We start from the raw sequence: 21,159 nt of genomic DNA on the forward strand, positions 1-21,159 counted from the left end.
TTAGCATCTCCGTGTAAAACCTGAGGCGCCTATTTCATAATACCACGCCAGAATAAGCCGGAATATAACAAAGCAGATAAAGACATTGCTTTTTCTTTCTCCGGGCTGTATGCAAAAGAAAAAGATCAGATGACACGCTCGCCTCGTGGGTGGTGCACCGGGTGACCCCCTTTCCCGTTTCCTGGCTCAGCCGCGTTTAAATAAGCGACGGGAAATGATTTGGAGGGCTTCGGTGCGCGAGTGATGGGTGCACCAGTGGGTGCCCGCATCGGGTTTCGCTTAAAGCTCAGCCCGGCCCTTTGTCTTGTAGCGCCTCCCGGTCTGCTTTATATGGTAGAAAACGGCAAAAGGATTATATTATCATATTTTTCTGGATCAGATTTGGTAAATTACTTCTTTTTTTTTTGTTTGTTAGTGTCCTTCACAATGGACTAAACTTTCTTTACCTTCTTCTTATTTCGGTTATTAATTAGTTGTCTTTAAAAAATAGGAGCCAGAGTAGGCCGGTAATATAAAAAATTATACCTTCTTTTCGTTATCCTCGTCACCTCTGGGTGGTCCGGGAACGTCGTGCAGCCCTAAAACGAGGAAGCATGAAACATGTGCTGGGATCCAACGTCGGCTCTTTCTGCCTTTAGTTTTACTACATGATTCCTGATACCTGCACCAGAGTCTGAGAGAAAGGACTGATAAAGAGTAGCTCTTTGAATTCAAATTTGAGGCTTATGTCACATTAATTATGCAGGAATTTAAGCTGTAGATGACATACCTGCATACTGGTGCAATTGTAGACTGGTTTTGTCATACCTCGAGCAGGTGGGTGGTACCATTTGCATCCAATAGAAGGTCATCTCTGAAATTTATGCTGCTGGTCCCTAACAAGCAACAAGCAACAAGCAATTAGATCGTCCCATCTTCCACTGCGGTTAAACAGTACGAAGCTCCTCGAGAAATTTACAGAGTTCCCTGTTCAAAGATAAATAGAATTAGTAGCTAGCAATTACTATCACATTTTTCACCACTACATCTTTCCACAGAAGCTATTTAAAAGATTTGGTACAAAATTAACAAATTCCATGATGAAGAAGAGTTACTGTTTTATTCATCTCAAACAGCCAAACGGGCGCTGTGATAGCATATATGGACCTATTCACTGCATGCAGGATAAAATATTTTCCTAGGCTTAGATATTTTATACCTATACGTAGAGATTCATACAATGTGATATAATTAATATTTGAAGACTGACAACCTCATAACCACAAAGCTGTTGCCCAGAGTAGTTCAGATGGTAGCTCGATTCATAGCACCCGTTATATTATGTTTACTCGTGGAATATGTTATGTTCCTCTGCAGGTGAATGCTAATGAGAGTGCACGTGGATGGCATGGAGTTGTCAAAGCATCACTTAAAGGCGGCATGAGGGTTCCTTACCTTCTTTGTGCTCCATGAAACTCAAGTACAAGATCACGTGTCTCCATTTTATCCAATTACACAGATGTAGTAGTCCTACAGGAAAAATGAAAGAGGAATTCAGATCCAACTATATGATTCAAATCAAAGTCAGTCGCATTATTTAGTGCATGTGTGTCTGTGTGTGAGAGAGTACCAACAATAGTTAATTGATGTGAATCTTCAAAAATTAGAAAGATAGAGGGAGAGAGAGCACCAAAAATACCAATTAATTAGTTGATGTGAAGCCTTTGCAATTGTACTCCTAAAACAAAAAAGTCTTAACAATTGCTATCAAAATTAAATACCCTGTTATAAAGAGCTATCTATGTGCATGACATGTTAAGAGCCACAAATGCATGATTTAAAAAGACAATAATGAAGCAATCATTGATAACCTTTTCTTTCTCCAGATCTGCTGCTTGGTTACCTACAGGTCAACAAAGTCAAAGCATGCTGTAATTATTGAAGCAAATATTAGTTATATGAAGAATTAAAATTAAGGAATGCCACAGTAGAGTTTAGTTCCAAGGAAATATAAATGTTATGATTCAAATGAAAGCAAAAGCAAGGAATGAGTCTCATATTGTGACCTCTGGATTAAGAATCATATGTACCAAGCAAAGGCTAAAGAATTACATATACAATGGTATAAACCTAAAAAAGCATATGACATGAGACTGCCACAGTAGTTGTATTAAGAATGAGGGTCAAGGTTTTCTTTGAAGAATTGGGCATGAAGGACAACTGAATAATAGCCACCAAACAGCTCAAATATAACAATCACATCATCTCACCACACAGTTCTTTTTTCCTTTTTTTTTTTTGACTGCCACATCACATCCACCCATCTATCTACATGTGCAACCAACCTTTCTCCACAATGTCCCAATCCAATTCACATTTATCCACAAATCCAATAGCTTGATCAACCAGATACATCTCAATCACTACTACAAGTCTATGAGCTTGCAAGCCCCACGCCAGATGCTTCTATGTCAAATCAAGATATCAGCTGCTTCTATAAAACAATTGCACAAACGTAATAGAAAAGACTACCTCAAGGATGATTTGTCGTCTAAAGATGAACAAAAACAAAATACAAGATATTTGGAAAGGCAAGAGCACTGGGCATCCCAAGGAACACCCACTTCAGCTTGACAGACATCAAATGCTGAATCAAACCTCACTTCACAAACCAAAAGCAGAAATGATAGTCTGCCAAGTCACATGAAAAGTCATTGGATAAGGCATAAAAGTTATATCTTCATGCATGAAAATCAAGTCTTTCAAACAACAACCTTTACAAAATGACAGACGTCACAGAATATGTCGATACCTGATCACAGTGCTAAAACCAAAAACGGAACAGCTTGTGATTTATACGGAATGTCATAGATTGGAGCTTAAAACCTAACTAAGTTAGCAATATAACAAACAGTACACCCACTCAAAATCACCAGAGAGCCTATCTAGGTGATGTGAATTCTGAACTACAAATTTTGGAATCTATAGAATATGCCAACTTTTAAAACAGGACAAGAAACATACATAGTTTAGTATAGTAGCATTACACTGCATCTTTCCTTTTGAATATATCAAGATAGCACCGCTATGGAATATATCAAGATAGTTCCTCTCTTGCGAGACACGTGTAAATATAGTGGAAATATTTATTTTCCCACAATTAATAGTAAAAGTAATAAAAAGCAAATATGCAAAGTACCAATTATGTTCAGAACATAATCGTGGCACCCAACACACAGAGATTTGATAGGAACTAAGAAGCAAATATTATTCTTATATGCAAATGTTGGCTGATTTTATGGCCATCAAAATTTCAGGGTAGTCAACAGGTTGCAACTCAACTCTAATGAATGTGAGCAGACAGTTGTTTTTACCAGAAGAAAAGGTTTACAGGCCACAATAAGAAATTATTAAGAAGAATCTACTATCCATCCCATATCTATATTAAGAGTCTCAAAGAAATTAGAGCCAAAGAATTTCTCCAGTATCTTTATTGAGAGCTCCAAAGAAGTAAAGCCAAAGAGAAATTTTAATTTTACAGTATTAAACAATAAAACTAAGGCAAGCAACATTGCTCTTTTGCGCCCTGAGAGATCAGGGTTCAAGTCATGAAAATAACCTATTATGTATATTGCCTTCCTAGACCTTGCATTGGCAGAAACCCATGCACTTGGCGTGCCCTTAGTATTAAAGGGTAAATTATACGAAATTAAAAGGAAAATGTCGGTAAATATTCTTTGATTGCCTTCATCAGCAGTAAAAACTTGTAGTTTCATTCTGTCTTATGGTTGATTTTTTAACAGGAAGAGGGGCATCACATAGATTACTTCTTACCATTAGCCAAAGTGCTATACAGAAAGGAGACAAACATTTACTTTCACTGTGAGATAACATACAAGTAAACAAGTAATATCTTCCCTGGAAGCAAAAAAGATGTAGAAGTATCGCAAAAACATAAATATTAAATGGAAGAAAGCTAACAATCTTATGCATGGACAAATCTTAGTTAAGATGAATTAATCTAACAGAAAGCAGCACTCGTAGAATGGATGTCAAACTATAGAATTACGGTACAAAACATTCGATAGCACACAAATTAGAAGAGAGCCTGAGTTTGATGTGGCATATTACCTGATAGTATGTATGACATCTTCCATGTTCATAGATTTTCGGCCAGCATGTTGTGTAAACAACTCAACATCTTAGCAAGGTCAAAAGTCTTCCAGCACCCTGGAGAAAAAGGTCCGGTAGATGAAAAGTCTGCAAAATGCCAGGAAAAGACATCAATTTCTCTACCAAATAAGAGCAATGTCAAGGAGCAAAGCCAAAGCTTTAAGGGCGTCCTCAGATATATTACACCTAATTACAAAGACAAACTGAAAGCAGCATTTGAAATCACAAATTAACACCCAATCACATAACAGAATTAGAACCCTAATCACATAACAAGAGCAGGATTTCCATTTCCATCATACTTCCATCTGAAACTGCAGCAACATGAAGCGTTAACGTGAATTTGGAAAAACAATGAACAACGAATTAGATGAAATCAACGTTAGAAGCGATAAGAAAACAATTGGTGACGAAGGCGAAACCAATGGGAAGAGGGCTACGGCTTCAGCAATCACCTGTGTACTGAGAATCTAGGTCGGGGATGCATGAAACTATGGGTTTCGCTACCTCCACATCGACCTTCTTGGCTGTTCCGACGAAAGAATTCGGATGAAAGATCGATGAGGATTCTGCAATGGGGAAAGGGCAAAGAGGAGAGCACAAGGGCAGCAGAAGAAACGGAACCTCGGCTGAGATCACGAAGAGGAGAAAGCAGTCTGTGAGGATTTCCGCCCTCTCCTCCGCCTCCGTTTCCTTCTCCAGGTCTAAGCCATCTCCACCGTCGTCCTCGTCGTCCTCGTCGTCGTCGTGTGAAGCGAACAGACATGGAAGCGGAGTGCTCTCTTGTCGATCCTTGGCGCGGGAGAACAAAATTCTGAGGATTTCTGGATCCGACGGTCTTGATCGTCTTGATGGCTTAGCTTTGACGGTAGATAAATTATCATTTAGAGAAAGGTTAAAAAAAACCCCAAAATATTCGCAATTTAACGCGCATAATGATACAAAACATAAAAAAATTAACTTAAATAGAAAATAATGACGTGATCGACACTTGATCAGTCGATATTTTAATACTACTTCAGCCACATATGACTAATATGATCTCGTACAAGACATTATTAATCGTATTATAATTATCGCACATTTGATGTAACATGACTCTATGAAAGATGCACGTAATCGTATTTGAGATTAATGTATCTATGAGCCTAACGATTCAAAAACTTAAAATTTATTTATTGAATTTACTTAAGCATCAAAGAGATCTTAAAACACTCTAACATAATTTGACGAGGTTTGATTTTTTTCAATATCATTTAGAAACGAACGCCAAGATCTCGATTGTCTCCAAGTCAACATCCCAATCAAACAACAAAATTTTGTCACTACAACACGTATTATCATTGATGCAAAACATAGTAAAATATTGATACATTGTGTAAATCACATATTAACATTGCTCGAGGTAATTTAGTGGAGAACATATATATATCTGGTCATCACACTTTTGATAAAAGAAATTTAAAATATTAGTTTGATGATTGTATATCAGATTTATTAATTCAAAAATAGTCATGCACTTAAATATCTTCATAAATTTGATATTTTTCTAGAATAAAAATATACATAATTAAACAAGAATTTCAAAGCCTCGAACTTACCACCTCAAATTAATAATCGATGTGCAAAATAAGATATCAGAGTTGGACAGAGAATATATTCCTCATGATTCCGGCACCACTTTATTCACGATTTAAATCTCGAAAGACTGACATGACATACAACCCGAGGCAAAGAGGAATATGGAGTGAGAATGGTTGACTTGATGATCCGAGTTGTCACTACAATCCATGAAATGAAATGTCCCTGTTTCCAGCAGATGATTGGATGGTGAATGGGTTCCAAAAATATGTGGACAAGAGCTCCCAGAAACGCATATCATACATACATTAACTACATAAGCATAATATTGCTTTGGCTGTCAGTCCCTCGGCACAAGAAGAAGGTCCTCTCAGATGTCACAAGGAAGAGGAAAAGGGAATCAGCTTCGACAATGGCGGTCTTGCATCAATCCTCGTAAAGTGCTTTTTGTCACCCCTGGCCGAACCCTACAAACGTACTGCAACTCTGCAAGGTCCGAGCAAGTCCAAAGTGAGATCATAGATTTAGAACTCCGATGTTGGATCAGAGTCTCAGTGAGCTACAAAGCCTACAAATGATGCTTTTTGAGGAACTGTTCATTCTGTGTCGTTTCTTTGGATGAACACATCCAAGAAGAAGAAGCCACATTATATATATACATATATATATATATAGTTCACAAAGAGGAATAAAAGAAAAATAATTAACAAAAGTGTAAAGGCTTGAGAAAAGATTCATACATTATTCTTGAACAGAAAGTTTAGTTCAGTGAATTAAAGAGAGGAATAAGGGTCAAGCAGCAGCATCCCTGGATAACTAATGCTAAGAGCTGCCGATAACACTTGGGGATGAGAGCATACAAGATCCATCTCAGAGAACCAAAGCAATTGCTACCTTGATTCCTGACTACATTGTGTTGAGCAAACCTGCAGAGTGCAAGAGCACAGCCTTGATTTCTTCAGGCAGAACACCCGGGTCTTTGAATTGCTGAAAAAGATAAGGGCATATGAATGAGATATATTTAGCTATATATACACACATACACACAATGTGACTTCTTTGTTGCGGTGATAACATCATCCAATGAGAACTTACCTCAGCTTGGAAAATGTCTAGCGCGAATCCATTGAAACAGCTGATGACCGCCTGCTGAATGTCAAGCCCAAGGCTGTCAAGTGATCGCAAAGCTGAAAGCAGCAGACCAGGCCTACGGGCACAGAACATGTGTATGTCGACGGCTCGGCCTTCCCTCGCCTTAACTTCGACCTATAGAATGCACAACAAGATGAGTTTACACACTGTCTATCATGCTCAAATTCAACCAGATCAAGAGTGGCACTATGTTTTGCTTAATACATGATAATGATGACCATGGCTGGTACTATCCACTGATGTCCAAGATCTATGAAGTCATCTTCAATCTAATTAGTTGAATATATATATATATATATATATATATATATATATATATATATATATATATCATCAACTAATTATGTGTGTGTGTATGTATGTATGTATGTATGTATGTATATATATATATATATAGTGTGTGTGTATGTATGTATGTATATATATATATATATATATATATATATATATATATATATATATAATGTAAACCAGAAAAATAAAGACTGCAATTGACAAATAACAAGCATGCCCCGCACAATATCATGATGATAGTTCATTAAGATAACTTCCAATTCTAGCAGCCAAGTTGGTAATTGAAACTTTGGATAACAAACAAGATGCTAAAAAGTTGGCTTAAGCTAATGGCACTAACCCTTGCTGGCTGACTATTTGGACTTGGTAAAGAACTCGAGCAGTGCTTGAGTTCATCCTTCAAACGGCATGGCAAAGTTGGTAATGTGGGAGTCAAGGGGTGCAAGCTCGTTGCATTTGTTGTAGGCAGTGAAGAACTTGAAGGTGTTGATTCAAGCTCATTTTGAAGGTCGTTGATCCTTTGGAGAAGTTCCTTCAAGTATTCAATCGCATCGCCAAGAATGGAAGCTCTATCCATCTGTAAGAACACAAGAAATTAAGACAAAAGACAAAGAAACAGTCATGATTGGAGGTGAACAGCTGCTAAAAATTTGTCATTCCACCACTGTCATCAAAATCTTGTAGTCCTTGATGATGAAATGAGCATATATCTATATATGTTGATGACAATACACTAACAAAGATATTGATCGTAAATGAAAGTAGTACTGAACTTTCTGGGCGGAACTTAGGATGCGTATTGTTCATTCATGATGACATAGGAACTCCAATCATAATTCTTTTACATGATGGTGATGCGGCTTTAAGGTAAGCATGTTACGGAAAAACTCTAATTTAAATATTTGGAAGACACATTAAAAAGAGCACATGCAGGAAGGTTATGTTCTTCTCAATTTGGTTCACTTGTACCAGTCAGATCTGCCATCCATTGGAATGGGTAGGTGTCACCTGCAAATGCAGGGACCTGCCCTATGTATGTGCAGGTGGATTTTGAATTTGTTCTATTTGAGATGGAAAAGATTCTGACCCGAGGAAGAACGGTCAGCAGCTGCCAGGATTATTTCCCCACAGGACACCGGTTTCATGACAGAAGACAAATATGTACAATGACAAGGAGGAACCATTCATCCAATCAAGCACTGATCTGACAACTATTACAATAACAGAGGGGGAATGCCAACAATTGATTCACTATAAAGGCTAGAAGAAACAGTCATTTTAACAGATGATTCAGATGAGAAGCAAAAGATTTAGAGTTCCATCTGAAGTTAAAATTAACCGAGATGATGATGAACACATGCAAGTTTATAGTTGCCTACCGCTACCGAGTAGATTCCTGAAGTACAAAACATAAGCATGGCAAGTTCACATGAAACTACAGGAAATTTATGGTTCTTGTACAGAAGATGAGAATTCAATATCAATTTAAGTAACATGATAAGCGTATGAAATTACGATCGAAACAATCCCCTAGAGACAGTAATTCCCCTCAAAGGATGGAATTATAAGACTAACTCCTTGAAGCAGACTGGGTAGAAGCTAAACTTTGAATGCACTACAACAATTTAAAGCTTCAGTGTAAGTTCAGATCAATCTCATATAGTCAAAGCAGAACTCAAGCAATAGCATATAGAAAGGGAAAACAAAGCAAAGGAACTTGCAAGCTATGTAAAGGAACTGGTGACATATAATTCCCACCTTGCTTATCTTGGGGACAACAGATCTAAGCATGTAAAGCCTGTCGTTGAGTTTCTTTCTCCTCCTCCTCTCCGCCATCAGATTCTTCGCCGGGAGACCCTTCTTCTTCCCCCTGTCGGCCACCATGACATCAGCATTCGAACTGTTCCCTCCACCTGCTACATTCCCTGCATTCTCCTCAACTTTGGCACACTCTCCGGCAAAGTCATCAGAATCATAATGTAAGCCGGACCCGTCAATGCTACCCTCGTCCAACTCATCGACCTCATTCCCTTTCCTCTTCCTCTCTTTCTCTTCCTCCAATGCAGCCACACTGCTGCTCCCTTGGCAGCTGCCTTTCGACGCCCAAGGACCCAAGATGCCGACTTTTTCTGCAGTAGCCACCGAGTTCTGCAGTAGAGCGGCGGCCGCCCGCTTCTGGAACAGGGTGGGCTGCGAGCCCGCTGTAGGGAACATCTCCAAAGGCCTCAACACCTTGGACCGGTTGAGAAACGGTGAATTCTCCAAGCTGTCGAAGCCCACAGGGCAGAAGGCGGTGCCAGAGCTGGAAACGGAGCAGTTCTCGGCAGGAGGTAGCAGAAGGGCGCCGGAGAATTGGCTTGCGGGGTTCAGCTCTGGACAACCGAGTTGTCCACTGGTTCCAATTCCGACGAAGCCAAACACTCCATCGATGGCGCCACCTCCTCCGTTCATCAAGTCAGGGGGATTTAAAACCGGTGCTGCCGAAAGAAACCCCAGCGCGTCGCTCCTGAGATCAACCCCAACGCCGAAATGGTTCGAGGCATTGAAGACAGACGAAAGGGCAGGTCTCGACGAGAAAAAGGGTTGGCTTTGGTCGAGGCTATCGACGGGTGGCAGCAACAGGGCCTCATGGGGCGAGGGATTCGGGAGAAAGGCGACGTCTTTGAGGTCCTGCTGAGTCTGGAAGGCCTCGAAGGGGTGGTGGGCGGCGGCGCCGACGTACCAGTCGTCCACGAGCATGGACTTAAAGCCGGAAAGGCCGAGCTCGTCCTCCTTGGGCTCCCCCATTCCCCCTCCGCTAGAGCTGGAGGCGTTTCCTCTTGTCCAAGCGACAGGGCCGTCGTCGTCTCCACCGTCATCCATCCAGAAGCCGCCATCAATTCTCGAAAACATCGCTGCTCTTCTCACTTACCTGTTTTCCGGGCGGAAGGGAAGAAGACAATGCATGTACAACTACCAGGTCCGGTTTTGATGCTTTCCAACACTTCTCAGCCTCAGAGCTCGCACTCCACCTGGAGGGCGATGGGTTTGAAACGTTTCGTCGTTCCAAGGGAACGTGTTGCGACGCACTGCTGCTGTTCTCCTTTGCTTCTGTCGCTGGTCATGTTAGCTGACAGAACTCCCAAAATGACCGTGAAGGAAATAATGTAAAGGCTATTCATCCTTCCTCTCTCCTTCAATTTCTTCAAACAGCTTCATGGCTAGTTAAATGATGTGAATTTTGGCAGTGTACTATCGAGTTTCACACAGTCCTTTGCCTCTCTTCTTTAATTATGTGAACTTGACAGTGTACTTACTGGGTTTCACAAGCAGGCATTGCTGCAATAGGAAGCTTTCGTGTGACAAAGGGGGTGTTTTGATCTCTCTCTCTCTCTCTCTTCTCTTCTCTTCTCTTTCAGTGGTCATAAGGTTTTCCCATGTCACAAAACAGACTTGGCTTCGTCTTGTTATCGTGGAGGCTTTAACCATCTTGCTTCGCTTCTTGTTTAAGGGAGATTGGGGTGGTGGCCAACCCAAAGCAGGGCGAAAGGAATGCAGATAAGACGCAGCAAGCCCTGTTTCCATCTGAAGACAGTTAAAAACTCTTTTGGCACAACTCAGACAAAACTACAGAAGCCTTTCATGCAATTTTTGATACCTTCATCTGCTGCATGCACAGCTGAAATAAGAATATACTGATATGTTTATTATCCTCTTTTTTATCTCTCATGAAATGAAATGTAAAGAAAGTGGTAACAAGATGGTAGAGATCATGCAAGCATTATTGCTTGCTTGTGGTCCATATTGCTATGGTAATCATCACACAAGGTCTGTCAGATTGATGTGAGATGAGGTGCTTAAAAATGGTTTTGTTTGGGGTGGGGAAAAAGGAACACAAGACAAGAAGGGGGTAGCATTAGCTGAGGGAGATTGGACCAGCCATCTCTTGGAAGACTTGAATGCCATTCCCTTCTTCCCGGGTTGAATGCAGAAGGCCATTTGGATGTGAGGCTGCCAGCTTCCATAATCTGCTAGCAGTTACCAAAGGCGACAGAGCTATGGATAAGCATCTGCACAGTGAAAACCAAAAGGAAAGCTAAAGTTAAATGCAGCAGTCACCTTATGTCAGGCAAGTTTTGGTTGTTCCTATCATTAGCATGCATACTATACATGCCAAATCCATCTATAAAAAAAAGGCAAGATTGTATGTATATATATGTTCGAGGTTTATAAAAATATTTCTCAGATATATTAATTTAGTTTACTGCATTAAAAGGTGAAAATAATAAGTATTTTAGGCATTTAAATTTGTTATTAAATTTTTAGATGAAGTCAACTGTGAGTAGTTATGATTATCAAAGAGATGGATGATTTAAATATTCGGTAGGATATATATACTGTACATAAAAATTTATATAGGGAATTATGGGTCATATTAGTTCCATAAATTCATCCTACTAAGATTAATGTGATCAGTAACTTTGCAACAAAAAATAAAAATATTATTTTTATTCGGAAGGAAATAGATCAAGGAATTGAGTGGAGCTGTATTCAAACCTCTGTTGTTGTTGCTCTCAGCTGATACATCTCCATGCATTCCAGTCTGATCAGTGAGTATAACACAAGTAGGGAAGAGAAGACTTTGATGAATGATTTAGGACTGTGATACACAATTTAAACGTAAGATAATAAACAAATAATATTTTATAACATATTATAACTTCGACTTTCGAATGCAACAAAATAAAATAAAATAAAAGTTAAATTAATTTTGGCGCATTGGATTAACGATCATATTTGAGTGTCGATTTTCCATGAAGAAGGCAATCCTCCAACGAGGTTAGAAAAGAGGAGGAGATGGAGAGAAGCTGCAAGCAGAGATGGCGCGAGTCGTGCGACAGAGGAGACAAGCACAGGGAGAGGAGGCAAGTAATGCAGGCAAGGATAAATGGGTAGAAAACAAGCCCAAGGTTCTCGTGATCGCCCTCTTTCCATCTCACCTAAGAAGATTCCACACGCCACTCTTTAACTCTTCAACTTGCCACAGGATTCAGATCAAGAACCAGTTTCGTCTCTGCTTACGCCGAGGAAGCTGGCTGATTCCAAATCTGCCTTGGGACAATGTGTTTCTTCGAGTAACACTCGGTTGTTGTCTGTGCTTCTTCTTTTGAGATCCATGAAGCGCCACTTGGCGGTGGAACACTCGTGGTGGGAGAAGAACAAGTTAGGTTGGGTCATTTACGAGCTGGTAGTCTAAGGTCTGGAGTGGTGTTCTAACCTGCATGCGTGTCTGCTGCCACAATGTCATTTGTCTTTTGTTCTATCTCAAGAATTTAAAGGATGTATTGTTCTATATCACAGTGCATGCGACATGGAGGATGAAATCATAATTTCGAAGCTGCTTCTCTTGTTTTAATGGCATTCATTTTCCTGAGTCCCATTGTTACAAATTCTACTGCTGGATCTCTCTATTGCAATTTGGCAGCTACGATCTGTAAAAGGAGGAATCAGATTGCAAGAAACATCAAAGCTGATGGGGGTTTGATCAGACTATCATCAGCTAATTTGAGGAATTGAAGCTTAGAGTTCGGGATTTCAATGAATATGCCCTGTTCTTATTTGAAGAATTCTTTTGATCTGCAAATATGAGTGAAAATGCTCCCTTTGTTAGGATTTGTTCTGCACATTAATATCTGAACCTTTTAAATTCTTACTTGCAAATAATTTCTTCGATCTCATTCACACGAACTCAGAACCTAACAGCAGTTGTTGATACTGAAAAGCTAAACAGAAAGATGGTAAAATTCCAACCTTTAAGATCACATAGACATGCAAAGAAGATAATTTAAGGAATTAGTATGCAATCATATACCGACGGTAAAGTGCAAAAAATGAAAAGAAAAAAATCTTTTTCTGATCATTCTACAGTTAGCTTGCTGACTTCTGAGCCAAGAACAGCTTCAGTGATCCTTTTGTCATTGTAGTAAGTTTGAAATCAAAGAAGAAATGCAATTTGAACTCCATTGTTTTGATGTTGAACAGATGAAGTAGCTTCTCCACGAGACAGAATTCTACAAAAGCCGGTGACAAAACACACATTTGTGTGCCTTTTCCACACTAAGTACCTAAAACTAGACATCAGCTCAAGCACACAGGAATACCATGGAATCGACACGAAACTCGCATATACTTACAATGCACACCCTAATGCTGCTGAAGAACCTGTCAGGGCGCATATGTGAATGTCTCTGGTAGCGGTCGGCCTTGTAGGAATGCTCTGAAGAGCACAAGAGACCTCTCAGGCTGTGAGAATGGAGCTTCATGAGAGGCTCCTCTTACAGTAGCAAATGAAAGCACGTCGCCGTAAACTTGAGTCCATCCACCAACCTGCAGAAAATTTTGCGACACCAAAGTTCCAGACTTGTTCCAAGTTGATCACTCAAATCACAAAAGAACATGGTGAAACAAATTGCCTCTTGGATTTTGTTTACCTGTTCTCCCTCAAACCAAGCTCTATATGGAATTGTTGTTTTGAGGCCAAGCTCGTTTGCCAGTCTTTGCACAAGAGTTCGGCTACCGGTCAAAGGAATGACAGAGTCCTGATCACCACTACAGTCGGAAAATGAAAAGCATAAGATCCTTTTGGTTCCTGAAAACCACTGAATGTGTTCAACGATGATGGACGTTACGGACTAAACTACCTGTAAACCAACACCGGGATTCCAGACTTCACAAGCGAACCCACAATCGAAATTGTTGGTACCTCCAAGTTAAGTAACTCATACTCGATAACACTTGAATACCACCAAATGTACCATGTTATCAAGGATAGTTCCAGATATGCAAATTGAACCAAGGATAAAGACCAGAAATAATCTTAAATTCAGGAATTCAAGAAATATCGAGCTCAAGTTTTATCTCAAGACAATGTTTCTGCATACCTGCTGCAAACAGTCCATTTTGTCACCCCGATAAGGTTGGCATGCAGTGCTGCTTGCACATCCTTCCGATTGAGATAACTCACGGTTTCATCTTCGACGCAGACATCTACTCGCTCGGTAACTTGCTGCAGCACAGTTACAATATGCCTCAGATGCAAGGTCAAAGACAATATACAGAGAGGCTGCAGATCATTAAACGGAGGACATAAACTGACATGCATTGATGTTATTGTTATATAGGTTCTAAACTTGCCTGAGGACTCAGAACCATGGATTGCGATAAAACTGATGATATACAAACATCAAGGGTGACATCATATTTGTCGACGAATCTACTTGTTTCTCTTGTCACTTGACTCATCACTCTTTGACAGATTGAACTAAGGGATCCTCTGTAATACTCACTGACGTAGCGTGAGTAGTTACAAGCAGAAGTGAAGATTCTGTATGTAGTATCCGATATCAACCCATGGGACCAAAAGAACTCTGCTCTTGAGTTGAAGTCGGTTGAGAACTCAAGAACCGGATTACCCAGCTGTAGCAGACATCAAACAGAACAGCAAGAATTAACTTGCTTTTATGCACAAATGTAGCAACTTCGTGAATCATTTCGATAGTTCTAGTACTCACAGCAATGCCTCTGAGGTTGAAGACCTTTTCCTTCTTATTGAAATCAACCATGAGCTGAGCAAGTTGTGGAACATAATGGCCTGTAAACCAGAGTCATGAGTTGTTGAAATTTAAGAAAGGCCCAACTTTTTCTAGCAAGACAATAGGTGAAGGTTTGCAATTTCATCACCTGCATAGCTTTCTCCAGTGATGTATAAATCCCTGCCCTTGTACCGTGGGAACTTTGTGAACCAGCGCTGCAGAAAAACAAGATTATCCCTGGCTTCACAAGCGAAAACAAATGAAGAGTCAGCCTCATCTTGCAGCTTGCTAAATGATATGCTGAATCAAGTAATTCGTTTTGTTTCCAGAAGAAACAAGAGATTGTGTTCTGAGAAGCATCAGTAAGAAAACAATTTGCACAAAACTCTTGTTAAACTTTTTTTCTTACAGAAAGCTTATATCGAGCTCCAAGCTACAAAATTAGTACCTGTAATCCGATCATTCACCCCCTCATAGTCAGAAGAGTCACTTGAAAAAGAGAAGCCAACTCCTGCTGGTGTCTCCAAATACAGCATGTTTGCCTCTGCAGATGGGAGAGAAGTAACTAACCACTGCCTCTCTTTTTTTTTCTCTCATCAGGAAAGTGCATCCAGCACAAAGAAAAGTTGTAAGAATAAAATCAATGATGCTGCAGCTTCATACCTTTATTCCAGCTATACTCATTCCTCACCAGCACTTCACCTTTTGGTCTGAAAGGCCCATTCTCAGAGAATGCCCCAACCCCAACAGAAGAGCAACCAGGCCCTATGAAGATGAAATCACAACCAACGAAGAAACTAAAATCAAAGAAAGATGAGAAAAAAAAATCTGATATTGATCTCTATAGAGAACTTTTTCTCTTATTGATGAAAAAGGCAGAACCTTCTTCATCCTTCTCTCTCTCTCTCTCTCTCTCTCTCTCTCTCTCAGTCACATCTAAAGAATACTTGGTTTTTTCCATGCCTTTGTTCTTCTTTTTCCCTTTGAAAAGAAGCATATGAGCTAATTGTTCCATTTGAGAGGGAGGAAGATGTTGTATTACCTCCATTCAACCAGAGAACCAGAGGCTTTGAGGACGGATCCATCTCTGCTTCGGCAAAGTAGTAGAAAAGAGCCCTGTGCTTCCGCTCATCCACTGTGACGTAGCCTGAGAACTGCTGGAAGCTGACCTGAGGTTGGCCAGGCAGCTTGACGATCCTGTTTGGGTGGGATTGATTGGACTCCAGCTCCCTGGAGGAGCAAATCTGAACTAGAGCGGCAACAATGACCACGGCTCTCCACGCCGTAGAATGCATGTTTCCGGAGCCACCACCAGGCACAAACTGAACGAGGAAAGAGAGAGAGAAGAAACAGAGTGGGACGGGGAGGATGTCAGTGCTAAGTGGAGACTAGGCAAGCGTTATATATATAACTAGATGAAGGTTATGGGGTCGAAAGACGAAGGTTTGTCTTGCCTTAACGTCTTGTGTCGACACCTTTTTATGCTGAAAAGTGAGAGAAAAATGGGCACCCTCTTCTGAATCCTGCAGCATTCGATCATGAGTTCAGTAAACCTTCTTGTTAATAACTAATTGCTCATACGACTGTACCCAAGCAGAAAAGCCTTCTTCAAAGCCTTTTTCTAAATGGACAACAATTACTTACGCATACAAAAAGTTCCAAGCAGAAAGCCCGGAACATGTGAAAAGTTGGCCTACTCCATCTGGTTTCTCTCTTTTTCTTCACAGAAATGGGTTTTATATTGACGCTGCAGGAAAGGGCTGCTGCCTCCTCCTGCTTATCTGATTTCATCACTAAGAAATTGAGAGAGAGAGAGAGAGAGAGAGAGAGAGAGGACAGTGGACTGGCCCTGCCCTCCATTGGTCTTGTCTCCCCACCCCAAAAGAACTGCCACAAGTGACTGATTGATGCTGCAGGCTGATGCATCAAGTACTAACCTAGACTTGACATCTGTAACATTTTTCTGGGAGAATGCATTGTGACTGTTGTAAACAACAAGAAATACTTTGAATATAGAACTCCCAAAGAGACTGAAGCTAAGCTAAACATCTCGTTCCGACTGATCCGCTCTCCCGCTTTACTTCTCTGAAAGAGAGAGAGAGAGAGAGAGAGAGAGAGGGGTGACAAAGTAAACCTGTCTTCCAAGGAGAGGAGACACCGCTTTGTTCTGAAAAGATGCCACCATTATTATGTACCTCGGTGCTGTCCGTCTCCGGGAAGAAGAACACTTGCATACGTGCTTCGTACGCTTGGTGCGCGTAGTAGCAGACTCGAGATATACGTACCGAGGAGGCCTCCTCGTGCTTTTCCCCTTCCCACGTGGCTCATTTCGTCGCCTGCCTGACCGTGGGACTCACGCCTCGGCAGAAGAGAAATTGTTTTTTCAGAGAAATCTTCTCGTGAACTTTGAAGCTCGCAATAATTGTTGATGTACTTCAAATTCATCTTGAATTTAACTTCAGCTTTCATGCAAACTCGGCCGGAAAGATGGTCGACGATCCGAGAAGAAAACACCGGCTGTGTTTCTGCTACTTGCCAAACGCCAATGAGAACAATCCGAACATTAAACTGGCACCCTGAGAAAAGAGAATCGCCCCACAGTTTTCCTCAGAGGTAAATCCTGCAGCGAAAACTGTAGCCGCTGCCGTATCACGCTCCCTCCATCATCTCGATGGATGATTGAGAGGTGGGTTATTGTCTTGGCTCTGTCAGATGTAATCCCACAAGGCTGCGCTCTACGATGACGATGGCAGTCGACTGCAAAGCTAGCGGTCAAGGACGTCACCTGCTCTCTCTCTCTCCTTCGAAGCAAGAGGACACGACATGGTTCCTGGTGTCAATTTGTTCATGCACACATGCGAGAATGATATGGCGTGGGAATCTCCACACTCGCTGCTGCTCATTTGTTCACTGTAGCGTTGCTCTCTTCCTCCGTGCTGATGCAGTAGCAGTGGCTAAACGAATCTCCAGACTCTCTTGGCCGATCGATTAGAACAAGTTATAGGAAAGGATCAAACACTCGCCACCAACGAGACAAAGATTGCTTGTTCGTTTCGATTTGTATTCGTGTGTGCTCTCCTGCAAACTTTACCAAGTGGTAAGCTGGCATGGACGAAGGGACCAGTCCTCGCCTGGAATTCGAAACCATCAATCGGTCACACCTCCTGCTACAGGCAACCTCTGCAAGGAGCCTTAACCCGATTCCCCAAACATGCAAACACTTGCATTCTCTTCATCATCAGTGTATGTGAGTAGCGTGAGGTTTGGGATATGTGGGAAGTTGAACGCTACCCTTCGGCTCTTCCTCTTGGAGCCTTGCGAAGAAAGCAAAGGAGGAGAAGGCTTTTGGTGTTTCTCTTCCCGTCTGCTGCTTCAACTTTTGATCCCAGTCACAATCCGGTTCAACATTTACCAGCGAATGAATGGCATCACCGGAGACAGTAACCACACCAAAAGATTGGCATGGCATCGAGGGGAGGGGCTGACAACATAATGATTCCAACAAAAGGGGTTGCATGACTCAACAGCGGTCGGGATGGGGTCACCTTGGGTAACGTGAACCGGGCCGAACCGGGTTCTTTATTGCCATTGGCTTTTCGGTCCCCCTTCTTTTCGCTTTTTTCACTTTTCGGCCCCCTGTGATAATGCTGTCAGATGGCCGCCATCATTTCCAGCGCAGTGCGGGGTGCGAGACAGAATGCAAAAGCGGGGTGTGGCGTGCGGTGATGGGGTTGCCGATGACGCGGCGACCAATTCCCCCGGTGGGTCCCGTCCCCTCGCCCCACTTTGACCCCCTTTCCTTGACCTCCATCTACCCTTCGTATCTGTCGCCTGTTCAACGGAGGAATGGCTATTGGGCATTCGGTCAGCGAGAGAGCTCCCTAGGGTGGTCCATGGCGTCGCTGCTGCTGCTGCACCAGTAGATCCTGTTTGGGTCGATGACCGTGAAGGAACTACTCATCGACATCAATAATTGGAAAAGGCCGGTGTTAGTGAGGCTCGGCCCATTAGCCGAGCTACTTCGATCCACGAACATCGATGGCTATTCAATCTCAAACATAGATTTGATTTGAGTTACAATACTGGGAACTCAAATGACTACGTGGCGTTCACTGGATTGGATCATTCATATGAAAAAAAGGATCTAAACGACAGCAAATGCTTGTGAGTTGTTGGGAGGAAAGAACAGAACATACGACATTATGGTGAATCCGTAGCACCAAATGCGATCGTGAAAAGAGCCTTCAGCTTGGAGAGAGGTGCACTGTGCTTGGAAATGTGAGCAAAAGACGTCGAACGGTTCCGTGCCTCGGTTTCACATGTTAGCTTTTGGTGTCTCAGAGGAAGATGTAATTGTCTAATTTATTTTAATAATAAGCTTTTAATAGCTATTTATACACACTCGGAGGCTAACACGAAGGATTTTTCTGTTTAAAAATTTTCTCAACTATTTAGAGATTTCCTCAACTGTTTAGATCCTCAACGCTTAGTTCACTTACCATAACTTTTACACTTGATGATGTGATAGACTACTGTGATGGAGTGTTCGACTTTATCACTTGGTTAACAAACGATTCATTGATGGCTTGTGAACTCGTTGGTCTGGTCCCCATAGGGCTAGGAGGCAACTTAACCAAATCGTTGTTGATATGCTTATTGTACTGATTGTCCTTCCTCTTGGATTTTTGATTGACCTGAGCTATAATAGGTGGTCCGGACAACCTATCATCATGCTTCAAGTACGTCTCATAGTCGATCAACTTATCATAAAGTTCTTCGAATGATATTGGTGAGTCGCGTGCTTTAAGTGCTATTGTTAGTTCTTTGCTGTAGATGGAAGCTGTAAAAACTGCAATCGTTCCTGTTGCCGCAGGAAGACAGTGATGGCTGTGGCGGTAAGGATGGCGGCAACAACACTTCTCGCTTGAGTGAGATGTGGGAATGAGGAGGAGAGGTCACTGGCCGAGGAGAAGTTGTAAGGACGGCGACCACCACGATAGTGTATGCGAGGTTCTTATAAGGGTAGGAGGTGGCCGAGCAATCTCCGACTCCGGAACAGGAAGCAGCGACACCGGAGGAGAGGTAAGCAGTAACACTACCCTTTCCAAATAAATAGAAAAGAGGAGCAGTAGAAGGTTTCGGCAGAGCTACCTACATCTGCAAGAAAGATGGCTCTGATACTACGATAAGAATTAAACGAAGAATATAGAAAGATAGAAATTATAGAAGAAACTATGAAATATGTAAGATGTAATTGTCTAGTTCATTTTGATAGTGAGCTCTTGATAGCTATTTATACACACTCAACAGGGAAGTTATACACATTTAGCATAGAGGATGGATTTTTCTTAACTGCTTAGATATTTCCCCAACTATCGAAGAAATCTTATATGTTTATCACCGTTGTCTTCCATCAACTTCTTGTGCTCCTGCAGCGCCTGGTACTCGTTCTGACGCCACAGATCTTTTATTGCTTCTCTCTTCCCCTCGTTCCTTCTCGTCAATTCATTCAACTGCCAACAGTTTTCCTCTACGTTGTTTGCACGAAGGATTGGAGCACAGTGGATGCTCCATCCACGTCTTCTGTACTCGTTTCATGTGCAGGAAAGACATGTTTGTGGTACATCGCAAGTTCAGGATCTTCCACTGTGGATTCAGGGTATGAATCAGATGGCTACGACATGACAGCTTTGCTGACGCCATGGGCGTCGAAAAGTTGTTGCATGGGGGCTGACGAAGTGAGGATCGAGCAGAAGCTTGGCTGAAACGTTCTGCCAACGGACAATGTAACTCTGGTTTCTCTGGGCGGTGGACCTCTTCTCCCTGTGCAGAGGAATCATCATCCTCTTGTTTTATGACTGCCAACAAAGCTGACATGGTTTCTTCGTACTCTGCATCAAACATCAAAGGCTGTATCAATCCACCTCAATCGTCAACATGTTTCTTCAGAAAACACATTGTCTAATAAGTGCAACGAGAGTATTAGCATAGAATTCAAGGATAAGGAACAGATGCAGCACAAGAACCTAATCGGGTCAGCAGAAACCTGATAGTTCTGATTGAAGCCATGGAGAGTGGGGTGAGCCGTTGTGACCATTCCACCACCAAGTATACACAGCATCCATTCCAAAGAGATTATATAAAGGCATAGGGTGGAACAGCGATGCCAGGATGACTTGTTAGCAATCAAAGAAATTTTCCTTTTTATTTGAGTCTTCGAATCGATGGAGCGTTTTCGACGAATTTATTGCAGAAGAGTAGTTTTCTGCTAGTAGCCATTTGAAGCGTCACCCGTTCATCTTTATTAGCGGCATCAATAGCCCCACGAGTGAGACGAGGGAGCGCAGACGGGTAAAGTAAACATTAGGGGGACGGAGAGGGAGATACCCTGATCACGTACGTATTAATG

At 41.6% G+C, this 21,159-nt stretch overlaps 2 protein-coding genes and 2 long non-coding RNA genes across 8 annotated transcripts; all 4 read right to left on the minus strand.

The window, feature by feature from the left end:
• Positions 1-12: 12 nt before the first annotated feature.
• Positions 13-2,807, minus strand: LOC135624875 (uncharacterized). Of its 4 annotated transcripts, none has more exons than XR_010491817.1 (5): positions 1,851-2,807; positions 1,435-1,509; positions 770-875; positions 526-673; positions 13-321 (listed from the first exon to the last, which is right to left on the minus strand). It is a non-coding gene; the product is annotated as an uncharacterized LOC135624875 (long non-coding RNA). The 4 variants fall into 4 exon arrangements; XR_010491815.1 differs by having other exon boundaries at positions 770-966; XR_010491816.1 differs by having other exon boundaries at positions 1,435-2,807.
• Positions 2,808-4,106: 1,299 nt separating this feature from the next.
• LOC108951508 (uncharacterized) lies at positions 4,107-4,912 on the minus strand. Its single transcript, XR_001975941.2, has 3 exons — positions 4,777-4,912; positions 4,608-4,679; positions 4,107-4,239 (listed from the first exon to the last, which is right to left on the minus strand). It is a non-coding gene; the product is annotated as an uncharacterized LOC108951508 (long non-coding RNA).
• A 1,543-nt stretch (positions 4,913-6,455) lies between these two features.
• LOC135625858 (transcription factor ICE1-like) lies at positions 6,456-10,308 on the minus strand. Its single transcript, XM_065130968.1, has 4 exons — positions 8,938-10,308; positions 7,520-7,756; positions 6,829-6,999; positions 6,456-6,720 (listed from the first exon to the last, which is right to left on the minus strand). The coding sequence occupies exons 1-4, from the start codon at positions 10,069-10,071 to the stop codon at positions 6,640-6,642; spliced, it is 1,623 nt and encodes a 540-aa protein (XP_064987040.1). The 5' UTR covers positions 10,072-10,308; the 3' UTR covers positions 6,456-6,639.
• Positions 10,309-12,988: 2,680 nt separating this feature from the next.
• LOC135625859 (serine carboxypeptidase-like 45) lies at positions 12,989-16,161 on the minus strand. Of its 2 annotated transcripts, XM_065130971.1 has the most exons (11): positions 15,793-16,161; positions 15,414-15,515; positions 15,199-15,294; positions 14,899-14,991; positions 14,730-14,809; positions 14,353-14,634; positions 14,100-14,224; positions 13,860-13,952; positions 13,650-13,767; positions 13,353-13,545; positions 12,989-13,283 (listed from the first exon to the last, which is right to left on the minus strand). In XM_065130971.1, exons 1-10 carry the CDS (start codon positions 16,043-16,045, stop codon positions 13,384-13,386), a joined length of 1,404 nt encoding a protein of 467 aa, XP_064987043.1. In that variant the 5' UTR covers positions 16,046-16,161; the 3' UTR covers positions 12,989-13,283; positions 13,353-13,383. The 2 variants fall into 2 exon arrangements, with proteins under 2 accessions (XP_064987043.1, XP_064987041.1); XM_065130969.1 differs by having other exon boundaries at positions 12,989-13,545.
• Positions 16,162-21,159: the final 4,998 nt, after the last annotated feature.

Source organism: Musa acuminata, chromosome BXJ2-10, assembly GCF_036884655.1.
Source record: "Musa acuminata AAA Group cultivar baxijiao chromosome BXJ2-10, Cavendish_Baxijiao_AAA, whole genome shotgun sequence".
In the NCBI taxonomy this organism is placed as follows: Eukaryota; Viridiplantae; Streptophyta; class Magnoliopsida; order Zingiberales; family Musaceae; genus Musa; species Musa acuminata.